This window comes from Dama dama, chromosome 18 (genome assembly GCF_033118175.1).
Source record: "Dama dama isolate Ldn47 chromosome 18, ASM3311817v1, whole genome shotgun sequence".
In the NCBI taxonomy this organism is placed as follows: domain Eukaryota; kingdom Metazoa; phylum Chordata; class Mammalia; order Artiodactyla; family Cervidae; genus Dama; species Dama dama.
In genome coordinates, this window is record NC_083698.1 from 22,242,459 (window position 1) to 22,260,315 (window position 17,857).

Below are 17,857 nucleotides of genomic sequence, written 5' to 3' on the forward strand. Positions count from 1 at the left end.
TGGATGAACCTAGAACCTGTTATACAGAGTGAAATAAGTCATAAAGAGAAAAACAAATATCACATATTAATGCACACATATGGAATCAGAAAAACAGTACTGATGAACATGTTTGCAGGGCAGGAATAGAGACTCAGATGTAGAGAATGGACTGTGGACACAGCAGGAGAAGGAGAGGGTGGGATAAATTAAAAGAGTAGCATCGACATATATACACTATCATGTATAAGATAGATAGCTGGTGGGGGGCTGCTACATAACATAGGGAGCCCAGCCTGGTGATCTCTAAGGACCTAAAGGGGTGGGATGAGGAATGTGGGAGGGAGTTTCAAGAGGGAAGGGGTATATACATACTCAGAGCTGATTTGCATTGCTGATTTGCATAGAAACCCATACAACTTTGTAAAGATATTATCCTTCAATATAGAAAAAAAAAATTAAACAACAACAAAAAAATCTAAGAAATACTAGAAGAAGGAAAGTTTGAACCATTTCCTGCTTATCTCTGTCAGTTACCTCCTAACGAAACACATGGCAAATTTTTACAATTCCCATGAAAAATGTACACAGAATGGGGCTGTACACAGAACTGCTCCTGGGGCAATTTTATTTAGAGAGTCTTATTAATATGATTGTGAGACAATTTAAAATAATGCAGAAATACTCCACACCCCTCAATCTGCCAGATTAAATTGACCAAACATATTATACATATGCATCACAAATAATCTGTTGAATAAATGAATTCTGACAAATCCTCTTCATTTTCATGTCAGTGATTTCATTTTCATGTCGGTGATGTCATTTTGTGTAATGTTACTCCTTACGTTATATGGCTTTCAAAGGTAAACCTAGCCTTAGGCAGACAACTCATGTAATACATCTTTATGACAACAAATATGTTTCCAAGCACAATTTTAGCAGAGAGCAAGTGAAAAATTGTCAAACCAATGAAAATAAAATCTTCATTCTTTCAGCTGTTTTGAAGTTTTATTACTTCTTCTCATACTCATTGGCTTAGATGTTATCAGTGTACATAATGTCATTCTATTTGACATCATTTTCTTTCCACCCTAGCAATAAAGTAACTGCAGCTGACTTTAATTTTAATAGAGAATGATAAATGTGAAAAGGAAGCAAGAGTATATAGATGTTATCTACCTTTCATTAGAAAAACTGTTCATACAATCATTATATAAGACAATTATATTTCCATAGACAGTAGTAACATATTACAATTGTGGACAAATGATTAAAACAAGAGAACTGGGTACAAACGTAGGTTATCTCCAAGGGTCTGAGACAAGTTGCTTCACACTCCTTACTCCCCAGAAAGCAATGCAGATGGAAAAAAAAATCTGAAGAAATAAAACACAGAGAGGAAGAACAATTAAAATGGATTCAACACTTCAGTTCAACTGAGTTAGAAATACTTTTCTAGGGGAAAGTGAATACACATAATTTAAGCAATTAAATTATTCAAATTGAAGCTAGCAGTTGTTCAGTGATAGAATTTAACCAATCCAGCTCAAAACATATTATATGAAGAGTAGGGTTAAAAAGTTTTGTTTCTGTGGCTTAAAAAAAATACCCTCACAGTTCTGGGTCATTTCTAGGGATGAGGCTATAAGATTAGTGAATGAAACAGAACTGTCTTCTGGCATTTGCAACCTGCAACATACTGCATGTTGTTTGTATTGTACTAAACAACCTCATTATTTATATAGTTTAGGAAGCCTTTGGAAAAGGAGAAATAAAAATGTTATTAAGAAGTCATTCCTCTCTGAGGCAATGTGGCCTACCATATCATGAACTTCACCCAACATGAATTAAATTCTAAAGACTGCTGACTTAACTTTTTAGTCTCTTGATCTTACCATATATAAAACTGTAACAGCAAAATTCTCTTTAAAATTTAAGAAATTGCTGAATCACGATAAGCAGCCATCAGAGTTCACTGAGTTTATTCCTTTTGCTTTCAAGTGACACCACACATTCCCAAAAAATCATCAAAATTTAGCCAAATAAAATTGTTGAGTTCTTATAATCCTAGCAAGAATAATTCAGCCATCCTCAGTAAGAATTCACAGGTTGCAGAATTTCTCACTGTGTGTCATCTAAATGCCATAATGACCCAAACACACAGTTCTTTGACTCTTCTTGAGGTAACATCTAGGCACTAGTCATAGTCCTTACACCTCGGAGGTTTCCAAAGTCAACCTTTCCCTTTATCTATGCATTAAATTAAGCTATATGATTACTTTCACGATCCCCATCTTAGGTGTTATTAGAGTGATGATGAAAAATGTTTAAACAGTTGGGGACATGTGGATAGCTGTGAAAGTTTCTCAATATTTTCTTTTATTGTGTAAACTTCTTCAAAAGATTAAAATATGACCCTGTGCCTCTTCCCTAAAAGATCACTATTACAGAAAGATCCAGTAAAATGCATACAAAGAAACATGTTTAAGTAAAAAGATGAAGGCATGGGGAATGGTTGGGGTTACAGACTAAAATGAAGCCAAGGCCGTTAGCTGAGTCCAGTCATGCAGTCACAGAAAATACCTTGAACTGCTGTGATTTTGCTATTAAAGCCTGGATATGAAAATAACAACAAGAGCTGCTTAAACCTGGATATTTAGATTAGATGGATAATTAGATTATAGGTCATTCAGTTTCATATGAACCTTCTTTTTCTGCAGAACCATTATGCTTCATATTAACTAATGTGATAGTTTTATTCAAATCCATGTGTTACTTCCAGCCTATAACATCAACAGTATAAAAAAATGTAGCAAGAATAAAATAAAAAGTTATATTGAGGCAGGCGTTAAGAATAACATTAACATTCTGGAGTTGCCTCAGAAATCAAATGCAGTTTATTTAAAGGCTGGTTTTTATTTTGTTTCTTTTGACTGTGATTCAAGTAAAATGACCTCATGGGATTTCTCAAGGTGGTACCAAGTAAAGAAATATCAAGAAAAGGAAGTATTTGTGAAAGGTAGTAGACTGCACAGTGAATTACATTTATATATGAATATGGGTCAGTGCTGACAGAGGGATAGCCGAGAAGACAGCCTTCAAATGGAACAGAGATGATAAATCTATGATATCAGTGTAAATAGTTTAATTTAGGTACACAATATTAATTGAGCAACTTGTGCTGGGCAAGGCACTGGGATCTGAAATATATTTGGCAGTAAAAGTTTTCATTGGTTTTGAATCTAGTGCCTAGGGTCACACGGATTATTTCATTGGTTGAAGTCTAGGGAGTATGATTTCAGTGAAATCTGTAAAACTGTATGTACAATTTTGTGTCTGTCATAATTCTTCTAGTCCCTACTCCCTACCAGATAGATGATCTGTACTTTCATCTTGGGTCTCTGAACATTAAGAACTTTTGATCTAACAAGAGAATGAAAAAGATTATAATTTAGTACACGCCTTTGCTGTTAATTCACTACCTCTCAACTATATCTTTCTACTTTTGAAACTATAATTCCAGTCCTACTTTCTTAAGGAGCTGTCCTAACTGAAACACAGGGATCTTTTCTTTTCCAATTAACCAAAGTCCTTTTAGGGCTTTCCTGGTGGCTCAGATGGTAAAGAATCTGCTTGTAATGAGGGAGACCTGGGTTCGATCCCTGGGTTGGGAAGATCTCCTGGAGAAGGGAATGCCAACTCACTCCAGTATTCTTGCCTGGAGAATTCGATGGGCAGAGGAGCCTGGCAGGCTACAGTCCAAGGGGTCACAAAGAGTTGGATACCATTGAGCTTCTTACCAAAAAAATGCAATGTTGCACAGTTTGTGGTTTTATTTTCTGTTTTTGCTTTCCTATATTTTTTCAGGCCCCTATGTGTTACCCCTCCAAATAGATGGAGAAGAAAAGCTAATGAAGAAAGGGATCAGATTCACAGTTAAGATTAATGTGCAATGAGACCCTTGCTTATGCTGGGCACTGTCTTAGGTGCCTTTACTAGATTATAATGTTTTATTTTCATGGCAAACTTGGAGAATTAGCAAACAGTTTGTTGGTGAGCAATGGGAACTCATAATTTATGTGTTTTACCAAAGAGTAAATATTAAATATAAGAATATTAATCATGAAATATTAAATATCGGAACTGGCATGATATTTTTTGTTTACTTAATGAACTCCAGAAAATCAAACTACACATCCTGGAAAATTAGTTCAGTGAATGTGTACATCAATAATGAATTCATTTTCTCTTTTTGTAATCACCTATATATTTGGCCAGTAACTACTGGATTTCTAAGACCTCTTCACAATCAATATTTCATGCATAAAGTAGGGTTTTTTTAATATATAATGAAATCCAAATTGGCACAGGATCATAGAAAGTAAACACAATGAATAGGTCCTTCTCAAAATATCCATGACTGAACTAGACAACCTGCTTTATTAGAAAATAGTTAAGTAAGAAAACACTGATTTGCTTTTATATTTTTCAATGTATTTATATATATATAATAGATCTAAACATGTATTTCATATATAATTTTAACATGGAAAATTACTTAACATGGACTCAGTATGATCACTTGATTACTACAGTCATTTCATTTAAAATTTTCCCTCATCCAACCTTTCTCTCAATTTCTGTATTAGGCTGTTCCTTTTAGTTCTCTATATTTGATCAGGTTAAAGGTGTCATTCAAGATAAAATATTCATTAAAATATTTCTCAATCAACTATTTGTACAATGAAGGCAGGAGAATCACTACTTAGGCTAGTGTAAGAGTAAATGACAACCATAGCATTTTTTTTTTTTAACAATATTCTTCCCTAATCTCTAGATATGATGTTTCCGGATACATAAACAAACTCAGTGAACACTTATTTTACTCTAGGTCTGGGCAGGTCCCATGATTTTAACAGCTGGATTCAAAATATGAAACAGAGGAAGTTCACTCTTGGTGTCAAGCCCTCCCCATGTAACACATCATTAGTGGCCCTTGTCTTCAGGCTATTTCCTTGACTTCCCAGATCCCTGGACTCTGATGCTTGATCTTTGGCCTGTACAGATGCTCTCCACGTTTTCTCCACCCCTTTCCCAAAAGTTCATCATCTGGCAGGTGGCTAATCTGAGCCATTAATCTATAATAAAATGTCAGTGGGAACTGACATGTCATTGTGCTGCTCCTCCCTGTTAGATAGAGACCTTGTTAAAAATGGAGCAAATCCAGCATCTAATCTTTTTTAACATTTAAAAATTGAAATACAGTTAATTTACAATGTTGTTCTAATTTCAGGTATACAGCAAAGTGATTCAGTTATACACATATATATATATCTTCTTTTTCAGATTCTTTTCCATTATAGGTTATTACAAGATACCTGGTATAGTTCCCTGTGCTATATAGTTGGTCATTGTTGGTTATCTATTTTATATTTAGTAGTGTATATATGTTAATCTTAAACTCCTAATTTCTCTCTCATCCCTCCCCCTTTATCCTCTTTGGTAACCATATATTTTTTTCTATGTCTGTGAGTCTATTTCTGTTTCATAAATAAGTTCATTTGTGTTTTATTTTTAGATTCCACAGATAAGTGATATCATATAATAATATTTGTCTTACTTCACTTAATAAGGTACTCTTTAGGTTCATCCATGTTGCTGCAAATAGTATGATCTCACTTTTTTATGCAGAGTAATATTCTATTGCCTTCAAACTGTGGTATTGGAGAAGACTCTTCAAAGTCCCTTGGACTGCAAGGAGATCAAACCAGTCAATCTTAAGGGAAATCAGCCCTGAATATTCATTGGAAGGACTGATGATGAAGCTGAAGCTCCAAAACTTTGATCATCTGATGCGAACAGCTGACTCATTGGAAAGATCCCTGATGCTGGGAAAGATTGAACGTAGGAGAAGAGGTGTCAGAGGATGGGATGGCTGGATGGCATCACAGATGCAATGGACATGAACTTGGGCAAACTTTTGAAGACGGTGAGGGACAGGGAGGCCTGGCTTGCTGCAGTCCATGGAGTCACAAAGAGTTGGACACAAATGGGCGACTGAACAACAACAATATTCTATTGTATATATGTACTTCATCTTCCTTGTGCATTAATCTGTCAATGGAAATTTAGGTTGCTTCTCTATCTTGGCTACTGTAAACAGTGCTCCTGAAAATTGGCATGTTTTTGAATTATGGTTTTCTCTAGATATACACCCAAGAGTGGGATTGCAGGATCATATGGTAATACTAATTTTAGTTTTGTAAAGGAACCTCCATAATGTTCTTCATAGTGGCTGCACCAATTTACATTCTCACCAACTGTGTATAAAAGGAAATTATTAGTTGCCCAGTCATTTCCAATGCTTTGCAATCCCATGGACTGTAGCCTACCAATCTCCTCTGTCCATGGAATTCTCTAGGCAAGAATACTGAAGTGGGTTGCCATTCCCTTCTCCAGGAAATCTTCCCAATCCAGGAATCAAACCCAGGCAGATTCTTTACTGACTGAGCCATCAGGGAAGCCCAACAGTGAAGAAGGGTTCCTTTTTATCCACACCCTCTCCAACATTTATTTGTAGATATTTTAATGATGGCCATTCTCACTGGTGTGAAGTGATACTTCATTTTAGTTTTGATTTGTATTTTTCTAATAATTAGAGATGTTGAGCATCTTTTCATGTGCTTGTTGTCTAGCTGTTTGCCTTCTTTGGAAAAATGTCTGTTTAGGCCTTCTGTCCATTTTTGTTTGGGTTGTTTGTTTTTTTGGCATTAGCTATATGAGCTGTTTCTATATTTTTGAAATCAATCCCTTATCAGTAGCATTGTTTGTAAATATTTTCTCCCACTCCATATGCCATCTCTTCGTTCTGTTTATAGACTAAATTTACTGTGCAAAAGCTTTAAGTTTAATTAGGTCCTATTTGTTTACTTTTGTTTTTGTTTCTATTACTCTAGGGGATGAATCCTCCCAAAAATACTACTGCAATTTATGTCAAAGAGTGTACCGCCTATGTTATTCTCTAGTAGTTTTATAGTATCCAGTCTTACATTTATGTCTTTAACCCATTTTGAGTTTATTTTTACATAGGGTGTAAAAGAATGTTCTAATTTCATTATCTTACATGTAACTGCCCAATTTTCCCAACACCAGTTTTTGAAGAGATCGTCTTTTCTCCATTGTATATTCTTGCATCTTTTATCATAGATTAATTGACCAGAAATGTCTGGGTTTATTTCTGGGTCTTCTGTCTTGTTCCATTGATCTAAATGTCTGTTTGGGTCATATATGTTTGGCTATATATAATTAATGGGTCTAGATTAACCCACAATCTATATGCCTGTTTGTGTGCTAGTACCATTCTGCTTCGATGCCTGTAGCTTTGTAGTATGGTCTGAAATCAGAACAGTATAATCTGTGTCAAATCTGCATGGAGCAAGTTTATAGGTGCTATTTTTTTCCAACAACAATTGTTCACTTCCTACCTCTGTATCACATTTTGATAATTCTCACAAATTTCACACTTATTATTATTGTATTTGTTATGGTGATATTTGGTCTTTGATGGTACTACTATAACTCACTAAAGGTTTAGGTTATAGTTAGCATTTTTAGCAATAAAGCATTTTTAATTAAGGTATATAAAATTTTTAAAGACATGATTGAATTATACACCTAAGAAACTATAGTATACTGTAAACATAACTTATATGCAGTGGGAAACCAGAAAATTTGTGTAACTCAGTGCAGTATTCCTTTACTATGGTGTTCTGGAACCAAATCTGTAATATCTCCAAAGTATGATTGTACTTCACTGTGTACATTTTCAGCCAAATTTAGACCTCCATGTTGATTTCCTAAAATTCTTCTGGAATGAATGTGCCTATTTAGTATCACTAACAAATCACACCCTATAGAGTGAAGAGTATATTTTTATTTAAAAATTCTTTCTCTGATATTGATGAAGTCCATAAGATACAAGTTACCTGGCTATTTAACACAAGGGGAACAACCATAACAGCAGCAATTTCTTTTAAGGGAAACACATTAAACATACAGAAGTTTTACTGACTCATGTGAAGAAAAATAAAACCAATTCTTTGTTAAGTATACTTTTGAACAATATGTATTTTTTAAAGATGACTACTGTCTACTATATAGATAGGGATTTAAAATCAGACCTGAATGGATACAAAATATTTCTATTTCCTATGAATGCAAGAGAAGAATAAACACAAACAGAACTAGAATCGAAAGTGAAGCCACATGTATTGAAGGTCCTTCTGAAATGAAAACATTCAAATATATTGTTCAGTATTTTGTTCATACATAGGCTATACTGAGTCATATGGAGACAAACAAAAGGCTTTAAGAGAAATATTTCTAGACACTGCACCTTTTACTTGGAAGTCTTGTGTTCTGTTTTTATTTCTGTACTCTATATAAGGGAAAGTATAATCACAGCTACATTTAATATGAAGTCTTATAAAGATTCATTACTATTTAGACACTAAATCAAACAGTATAATTTTACATTTGCTTAAAAGTATATATTAATGTTATTAATTAAGGAATAACAATATGAAAAGAAAGTTCATGTGAATGTCCATGTACTAACAGTGGCTTATTTGAAAAGAATATATGTTTTCCTCAAACATTAAATATTTTCTGAAATTAATGTTTAAACAAGAGAATACACTAAACATACCACAATCATGTTTTTAAAAAGAAAACAAACACAAAATAAACAAAGTTTTAAAATAATTCAGCTGAATTCCAACACCAGAAAAATCAGGTATTTTATTATTTTTCTACTCAATGGGGGGCAAAGATTCATGACCAAAAAAGTACTAAGTAATTTAGACAACAAATGCAGAATCTTTATTGCAACCATTTCTTCAGTTCCCCAGAGATAACTAACTCCTATTGTGTACAATAATTTATTCACTTCTTAAAATCTAAATTGCTCAAGAACTTGTTTCTCCTTTTCAGCAGGATATTCCTATAGAATATCCTATTGTTTACTCAGACCACCTTGGAGATATCACAATGACATTTGAAAGCCATAATATTAGTAAGAAGATTAGAGATCACTTAGAGGTCTCCAAAACCTACCTATAATTCAGAGAATATACTGGAAGACAGTTGGCATGAACTAGCTACCGTGTATACAAAACCATCTGGTGGAAGCTGAATAAACCATAATTAGCATAAAGTGAAAATAGATGCTGCATTTCCCAAAAACATCTGTGGACTTTTTCCTCTCTGAATTCAAAGTTATGAATAAAGTGTCTATATAGATATATTATTTTAAATATTTCCAGCATTACCAACCACTACTCTATGAGTCCGGCCATCTAGTAACATGGATTTTTAAGTCCCTGGTGGCTCAGATGGTAAAGAATCTGCCTACAATGCAGGAGATCCAGGTTTGATCCATGGGTCAGGAAGATCCCCTGGAGAAGTGAATAGCTACCCACTCCAGTATTCTAGCTTGGAGAATTCCATGGACAGAGGAGCCTGGCCAGCTGCCTGTCCATGGGGTCACAAAGAACTGGACATGACTGAGTGACTAACACTTTCACTTTCTTTGATTATTTACTACATTCTTATCTTTCCTTATATGCAATGATGCATCTTCAACTTACATTGATTTCCTAAATATTTTCTCTAAATTTTCTAAATATTTTAATACATATACTCTCAATATCCAGGCTTTCCTCTTCTCAGTTTTTTCCAGATTAGTTTTTTTGTTGAAGTTTTTCAAAAGGACAGGTACAAAGAAATACCCAACTTACCACAAGTAACACATAGAGGAAAATTAGACAACCAAAGTTGATAAGACATGACTTATACTCAAAGTATGATCAGAATACTTGCCTTGTCAAAACAGAAGCCTCACTTTATATTTTTCTAATGGTCCAAGTTCTTAATGATAATGATGAAATTTTATAAAATTTTCTTGAACTATGGTAAACAATATGGAGACATGAAGACAGGGTTATAATAAAGTCAAATTAATAACAGAACAGGTATCACTTGGAGAATGAATATTCAGATGAATGATGACCATTCTTTTGGGAAAACATCTTAGGAAAGATATATTTTGTGGATAGAGTCGTTTTACACTCATAACCTTCCTCTTACACTTATTATGGAGCTTCACATTTTTTTAAATTTTTTATGAATGTGAGAAGGGAAAAAATCAGGGCAATGAAAAATGTTAAGGATAGTCTGTTTTGGTTTCTAAAAAGTTGAGAATAAAACAAGAGTAGGAAAAATAAAGGAACTCAATGAACATTACCTAGTTTAACTCTGCACTGAGACATTTTTATGTATTAAAATTAGCAATGGGTAAACCATTAAAAATAACCTGATTCCTTGTAATGTGTGCTATGACTTCACTTTTTTAAAAAGTATAATCCAATGAATTTAAAAATTACTATTATAATTTTTACTTTTATATTTCTGCAAATAAGTCTAGTTACAACTAGAAATAAAACTTCAGTTTTCCCAAATATGCCTCACATTGGCATAAACTTGTTTGCCTCATACCTAGTATGTTTTGAAACTGAAGATTCTTGAATAAAATGTTGCTGGATTAATCATGGTCCTTAAGTGTCCTAACAGGACTCTCGTAATGCTAAAAAAAACATGACATTTTATCTAAAATTCAAAGTACCACACCTTTCTAGTGCCCTTTCTGACTACTAAAATGAAAAGTATTTACATGTCAAAATCAGAGCTTTGCTTCAACAAAAACTATCAAGAAAATCATATAGTCCTAATCCATCAAAATGCCATTTTCCTGGTAAATGAGAATTCCTTGCTATATACCACAATAGCACATTGATTCTCAGTATATCCTACATAGCAGTGCTCCTGGCATTTCTCTGACATAAATCAACACATAAATAACTTTTAAAACTTGATGTACAAAAATTTATATCTGGAAGAGAATATATTTGCGCCTGCAGAATATCATTCAACACTGCTCATCCAGGACTTTGACCCTACTGTTAAAAAAAAAAAAAGAAAAGTTCTTTGTACTTGCCTTCTATCTAGGAAACCAAACAAGTCTCTTAAAGAAATGAGTTCATTTGTGGGGAGGTGGGGGTTTGGTGGGAAATGCCATGTTTATAGAAATAATAGTGATGTCTGGTTTTAAAAACAGGACAGTATATCTTGGAAGGATATGTTTTGCAAAGATCCTTTTGTATTGTTTTTGCTTGTGTCAAAGGAACGATTAGAGCCTCAGTAAATGGGAACTTCCCAGAGTAGGCTAAATAGAAGGCCAACAGCTCACATATGGCTTGCAGCTTGGGGGAGTTTCTCTCAATGTTCTGCCAGAGATGGGACTGCCCAAATGCTTTCTCGCGTAAGTCCTAAGTCATAAACCGCATCCTCCTAGGCCAGCCATGCCAAAACTGGACCCAAGGGGATACAGAGTCTTGGCTGATGGGAAACAATGACTGCTTCCTAAGGAAGCCACAGCTACTTTCCTGAGAGACACCCAGATGCCTGAATTTTTCCTTACTTTCCATTTCTGACTACCTGTTCTGGCAACAGTTCCAACAAAGGGTGAGGCAGGCAGCAGGCACCCAGCTGTTTTCAATAAGCCTTGGCAATGTAGGAGCTGATTACATAAACACGACAAGCATTCAAAGAGCATATTTTCTAGCTTTTAAGCTATAATAAAAATGGTGTGAGCCTGAACAAATACCCTGCATCTTCTCTGCTCCAAATAGTGATAATGACAACAGCAATGCTGATGATGAGGATAATACTAATAATGGCTTTAATTATGAAAGCAAGGATTATTAAAGGAAACATGATAACATGAGCTGCTGGGAAAGAGTTCAAATTATACGAGAGAATTGGAAAGATGTGAAATTTCCACATTACGGGGTTGGTCAATGTTTCTTTATGAAACAGCAAGGTCAAAATGTGCACTCAATTCACTTGATTTCTTAGTTTTTCCCACAACTCTGGGCAAAAAACAATCAGATGTTGCATTATCACCTAGGGTTCTCTTTATTTTAATATCAGGTCCAAAGACCAAGAGAAGATGTTGATTTACATTTTAATTAAGGTGAGTTTTCCTGGCTTAAAAAGTATAAATATAAATCTACTTCTTGGACTTGACAGTTGAAAACTGAACTGAACAGTTGAAAAACTCACTCATGCCTATAGTTCACATACACATACAGGCTTATTATTTTTTAATGTTTTCTGTATTTGAAATATTAGATCAAGAATCTATATGAACAATGTAAGAAGTGAATTGGAGTTTCAGTTATCTATATTTCTACATGACTGCTCAATTTCTGGTACAACAAAGTGATATCCCTGTTCCAAAGAACAGAATTGCATTTAATTTTTTTACCTTACACATTACTCATTTATTCTTACCTCATTAATTCACAAAAATGAATGTTTGGCTAGGCCAACTCTCTTCAATATATCTATTGGTCTAGCCATAATTTTCTTACTTCCAAGATGCACTATATATTCTTTGATATGGATTTTAAATTCGACTCTTTCAAAGAACAAATGCTACAGAATAAAAACAACAGAGGGAATGTTTTTCAAATTGTTCTAGAAAAAAATTTTTGGACAAAGTGACCACTTGTAAATCCAAAAACAAAGCTACTGACAGGAAATCTGAATATCAGGGATGAATGAGTGGAGGCTAAGAGTGATAAACCTCATACACATTGGAATTAACTTGGGACATAAAGTGACCTTAGTCAAACCAGAACTCTGGAAAAAGAATAAGAAGATAGGGTTGTCTCAACTCAACACAAATTAATTTTACTCCAGAGGTTACTTAGAATTTCAGTTTCTGCCTCTATAAAATGGGAAGAATAGTGTCCCTAATTTTCATAAGATTATGGTGAATATTGACTCATTTTCTCTAGATTTTAAAGCTATATAAAGATACAAGCTGACTGAAGTGTGTTAACTTTTGTGCTAAAAAGATTCAATAAATTAAAAATGAAAACAGAGTGAAAGATAAAGAGATAAAAATTATAGGCAGAATTTGGAACATTAGAGATTTTATAAATGCCAGCTCTGTGTCATTGATGGTCATAGTTAAAATAATGCTTTTAAAACTTGCATATAATAACTGCAAGTAGAGTAGGATTTCAGTGGGTAAGTACAATTATAGATTGATCATTGTCTGGAGTATTTCCATTATGTTTCTCATCCTGTAAGAGTATGGAAGTTCGATGTTCCTAATGAATTTTCATAACACCAACCTTCTGAACTATATATTTTAATGTCCTAAAGTGTCCTTAATTCTTTATTTAAAACAAAAGTATGGAAAAAGTAATAATTTTTAATGATTCTCCATCCCACACCTACTGCCAAACTACTGTTTTGATCCCTCATGTTCCATTAAATTTCCTTTGCATAGCTAAAACTGTGTCAAAATAGTTGGTTTTTTATACAGATGCTACCCAGAGGGATCCTGGGTAATATAATGGAAAATGTTTTTCTGAAAATTCTACAATAAATAAGTAATTCCATAATGGTGGCATTTCTTAAAATACATATTTTTGAGAAATGTTAAAAGATTATTTATTTAGTGCTAGGTGTGGCATCCATAAGAAATAGTAGCATGAGTCCTAGTTCAAAGGTGAATGTACATATAAAAAAATTACATGGAATCTGTCCCCATTGGGTACTATACAGTTCACAAATATTTATCACACTCTTGTTTTATGCCAGAACTCACTGGTGAGCAGTATAGGCCCTGAATTCATAGAACTTAGAACTTCATAGTTTTTCATGAACATACTTATTAAAGACTGGTGTATGTATGTGTATATATATCCATATCCCTGGAGGAGAAAATGTTAACCCACTACAGTGTTCTTGCATGGAAAATCCTATGGACAGAGGAGCCTGGTAGACTACAGTCTGCAGGGTCACAAAGAGTTGGACACAACTGAGTGACTGAGCATATATATATATATATGATGTGTGTGTGTATATATATGTATGTTATTTACAAATCTTCAGGTCAAATTTTCTTCACAATATTGAAGTTAAATATAAAATAAAAATGATTTACTAAAGCGAGGTCAACCACAGAGTTAATGTTAATTCACTCACTGGACAAGTTTTTTAATGCTGGTATGCCTAAGTAGCTTCACCTGAAGAGCATGGATAATCTTTCAGAGTTACTGGAGTAATTAAATTAATGTTAATATAACATTATTTACAAGTTTCATATGTGAAATGCTTCAACAAATGTCAATAGTTTAGTTGATATTATTGATTTGTTATCATCACTATTGATGTTTCTGCTGCTGCTCAGCCGTGTCTGACTCTTTGCGACACCCTGGCAAGGCTCCTCTGTCCATGGAATATTCCAGGCAAGACTACTGGAATGGGTTACTGTTTTCTCCTCTAGGGGGTCTTCCTGACCCAGGGACTGATCCTGCATCTCCTGCACTGCAGGCGGATTAGTGTTTTCCAAACTTTGTTTGAAAATACATCATAACAGTTATTCCCCCTCATTATATTTACCTTTACAATTTTTTACTTAAATCATTATCTGTGTATTCTAAGACATATAAAAACAAAATTTCTTTTCAAAGAAAGATAGGCTAAAACAACTATAAATAGAAATTATAATTTTTACTTCTTTCATTCCAATAGATCTTCTTATCCATTCACCTTAAAAAACTCCTATCATAAGGATAAAGAGCCTTCAACGTAGCAAAGTTTGATAACTTGGGAAAAACACAGGCCTGAGAGCCTTGAAACTTGGGTTCTTGTCCTTTCTGTCATAAAATGGTTGAGTCATTTTATTTTCTCAGGATATCTGTTTCTTTAGTTTCTTTTTCTGTTCAATGAAAGAATAAAAATAGAAAATCTCTAAAGTCTATTCTTAGTTCTATTGTCTGAAAAATAATAGAATTGGTCAAGACAATATTATAATGGTAGAAAGTTCACAGAATAGTTCCCCCAAATAATTAAATTTGCAATAAAAAGAACACAGTATTTCTTCATCTTGCCCTAATTACTGCCACAGTAAGTTAATTGAAATAACAGCAGAAATGACAGGGGAAAAAAAACTTTTAAAAAAATCATTCTTTACACATGTGGAATATGTGAAGAGACTGGCAAAGGATGGGAAACATGATTCCCAAATCGTGCATTTCTAAATATCAAGATCCCTAAGCTTCTTCCTGGACATAAGCTGACTTTCTGGCACTCTGATGCCTGCAATTTAGAAAGTTAAGACCTGCTATATTCATCTTTGGAAAAATAACTTAGTGGACATCATCAAAAAGGTACAGAGAAGTAGCCGCAGCAGTGATTCCTAGAAAATTTGCAGAGGCATATACTGAAATAAAAACAAGTACTGAACAATTTTGATAGTTATTGGTAAATGATGAATTTTAAGGACAACAGTAATTTCAGAGGTAAATACTTTGCCTATTTGTGTATATAGTCCAAGAAATAACAATCATATTTCAGGAAAGCTGAGGTGAGGGAAAAAATGAAGTTTCACCATTAATGTATTCTCTAGGTCATTTTACTAAATGAAGCTTTCAAAATTTTAATTTTTACCTAGCCCTTAATTCAGGGTCAATTGTTTCTCAAGTGAGAAAGAAAGATGAGAAGGGATGGGGGAAGAGAGATTATTACTTGAATTCATTAAAACAGATGAATGGATACAGAAATTGTGGTACATACATACAATGGAATATTACTCAGCTATAAGAAAGAACGCATTTATGTCAGTCCGAATGAGGTGGATGTACCTAGAGTTTATTATACAGAGTGAAGTAAGACAGAAAGACAAATATTGTGTATTAACACATGCATATGGAATCTACAAGGAGATCCAACCAGTCCATCCTAAAGGAGATCAGTCCTGGGTGTTCATTGGAAGGACTGATGCTGAAGCTGAAACTCCAATATTTTGGCCACCTCATGCAAAGAGTTGACTCATTGGAAAAGACCCTGATGCTGGGAGGGATTGGGGGCAGGAGGAGAAGGGGACGACAGAGGATGAGATGGCTGGATGGCATCACCGACTCGATGGACATGAGTTTGAGTAAACTCTGGGAGTTGGTGATGGACAGGGAGGCCTGGCATGCTGCGGTTCATGGGGTCACAAAGAGTCAGACATGACTGAGTGACTGAACTGAACTGAACTGAACTGATGGAGTCTAGAAAGATGTTACTGTTGAACATATCTGCAGGGCAGCAATGGAGAAATAGACATAGAGAACAGACTTGTGGACGGGGAAGGAGAGAGTGGGACAAATTGAGAGAGTAGCATGGAAACATATACATTACCATATGTGAAAAAGATAGCAAGTGGAAATTTGCCGTGTGACACAGGGAACCAAACCCAGTGCTGTGACAACCTAGAGGGGCACGATGGGGTGGGAGATGGGAGGGAGGCTCAGGAGGGAGGGGACATATGTATACCTGTGACTAATTCATGTTGATGTATGGCAGAGACCAACACAATATTGTAAAGCAATTATCCTCCAATAAAAAAGAAAAGAAAAAAAGACACCAATATTATAAAAATTCTGGGGGAAATTTATAACCAATATAAGATATTGAATAAAGGAATAAATATACCCTAGTACAGTATGAGTTTTCAGAAAGCATCTTTGTAGCTATAAATGTGTTTATAATTATGCCAAAAGGTATATTTTCTGGATTCTGGGGAAATGTGTTAATAATTTTCATAAATAAGTAAAGGCAAGTGGAACCTCTTTGGTTAGCTTCTGAAGTTAGCACATGCAACAAAAGTTGTACAGAGTTTAAAATTACCCTAGGAATTCCCTGAAATAACCCATATAGTATAATACACATGGTGTTATGTACACAAACCCTTTATGGTAATTCCTTCACGCACTCAAGTTTGAGAACCCTTGTGCTACTGAAGAGAGTAATCAAAGGAAAGTATGTAGATGTCTGATAATCTAAACCAATCTTGCCGTTTGATTAAGTGGAAAACTTAGCAGGAAAAAAAGAAAAGAAAAGAAAGGACAAGAGGGAGGGAAGGAAAAAGGAAGGAAGGAAATGGATAATAAGCTCTAAATTGTTTTCTGGTTATCTGTAAAGTTTATTCCTTTTTAACATTGAATCTCTACTACTGTAGTAATACATATTCGATGAATGTGTTTACTTTTGTGAGGATTAAATATATCGGAGTTCATCTAGGATTTAGCATTAAATTCCAAATTCTGAGAGCAGCATACATGTACATATGATGTTACTCATCTTTACCTTAATATGCAGGGGAATATTCAGCTTGACTTCTTTGGAATAAAAAATTTTGTTTTAAAATGATGTTTTAACTGGTGGCTTAGATAGTAAAGAGTCTGCCTGCAATGCAAGAGACCTGGGTTTGATCCCTGGGTTAGGAAGCTCTCCTGGAGAAGAAAATGAAAACCCACTCTGGTATCCTTGCCTGGAGTATCCCATGGACAGAGGAGCCTGGTGAGCTACAGTCACAAGGATATGTACATGACCTGAGCAACTAACACTTTACTTGCCCTCAACTTTTAGCGTTCTATGGATAGATCAACTAAACAGAAAATTAACAAGGAAACACAAACTTTAAATGACACAATGGGCCAGCTAGACATAATTGATATCTATAGGACATGTTACCCCAAAACAATCAACTTCACCTTTTTCTCAAGTGCACACAGAACCTTCTCCAGAATAGATCACATCCTGGGCCATAAATCTAGTCTTGGTAAATTCAAAAAAATTGAAATCATTCCAGTCATCTTTTCTGACCACAGTGCAGTAAGATTAGATCTCAATTACAGGAAAAAAATTGTTAAAAATTCAAACATATGGAGGCTAAATAACACTGCTATTT

At 34.5% G+C, this 17,857-nt stretch overlaps 1 protein-coding gene across 1 annotated transcript in view; it reads right to left on the reverse strand.

The window, feature by feature from the left end:
- Positions 1-364: 364 nt before the first annotated feature.
- The window catches only part of AGMO (alkylglycerol monooxygenase), a 362,881-nt gene continuing 345,388 nt past the window's right edge, over positions 365-17,857 (reverse strand). The window contains exon 13 of the mRNA XM_061165005.1: positions 365-1,358. Coding sequence (XP_061020988.1) covers positions 1,284-1,358 — 75 coding nt within the window. The 3' untranslated portion in view covers positions 365-1,283. The remainder of the gene's footprint in view (positions 1,359-17,857) is intronic.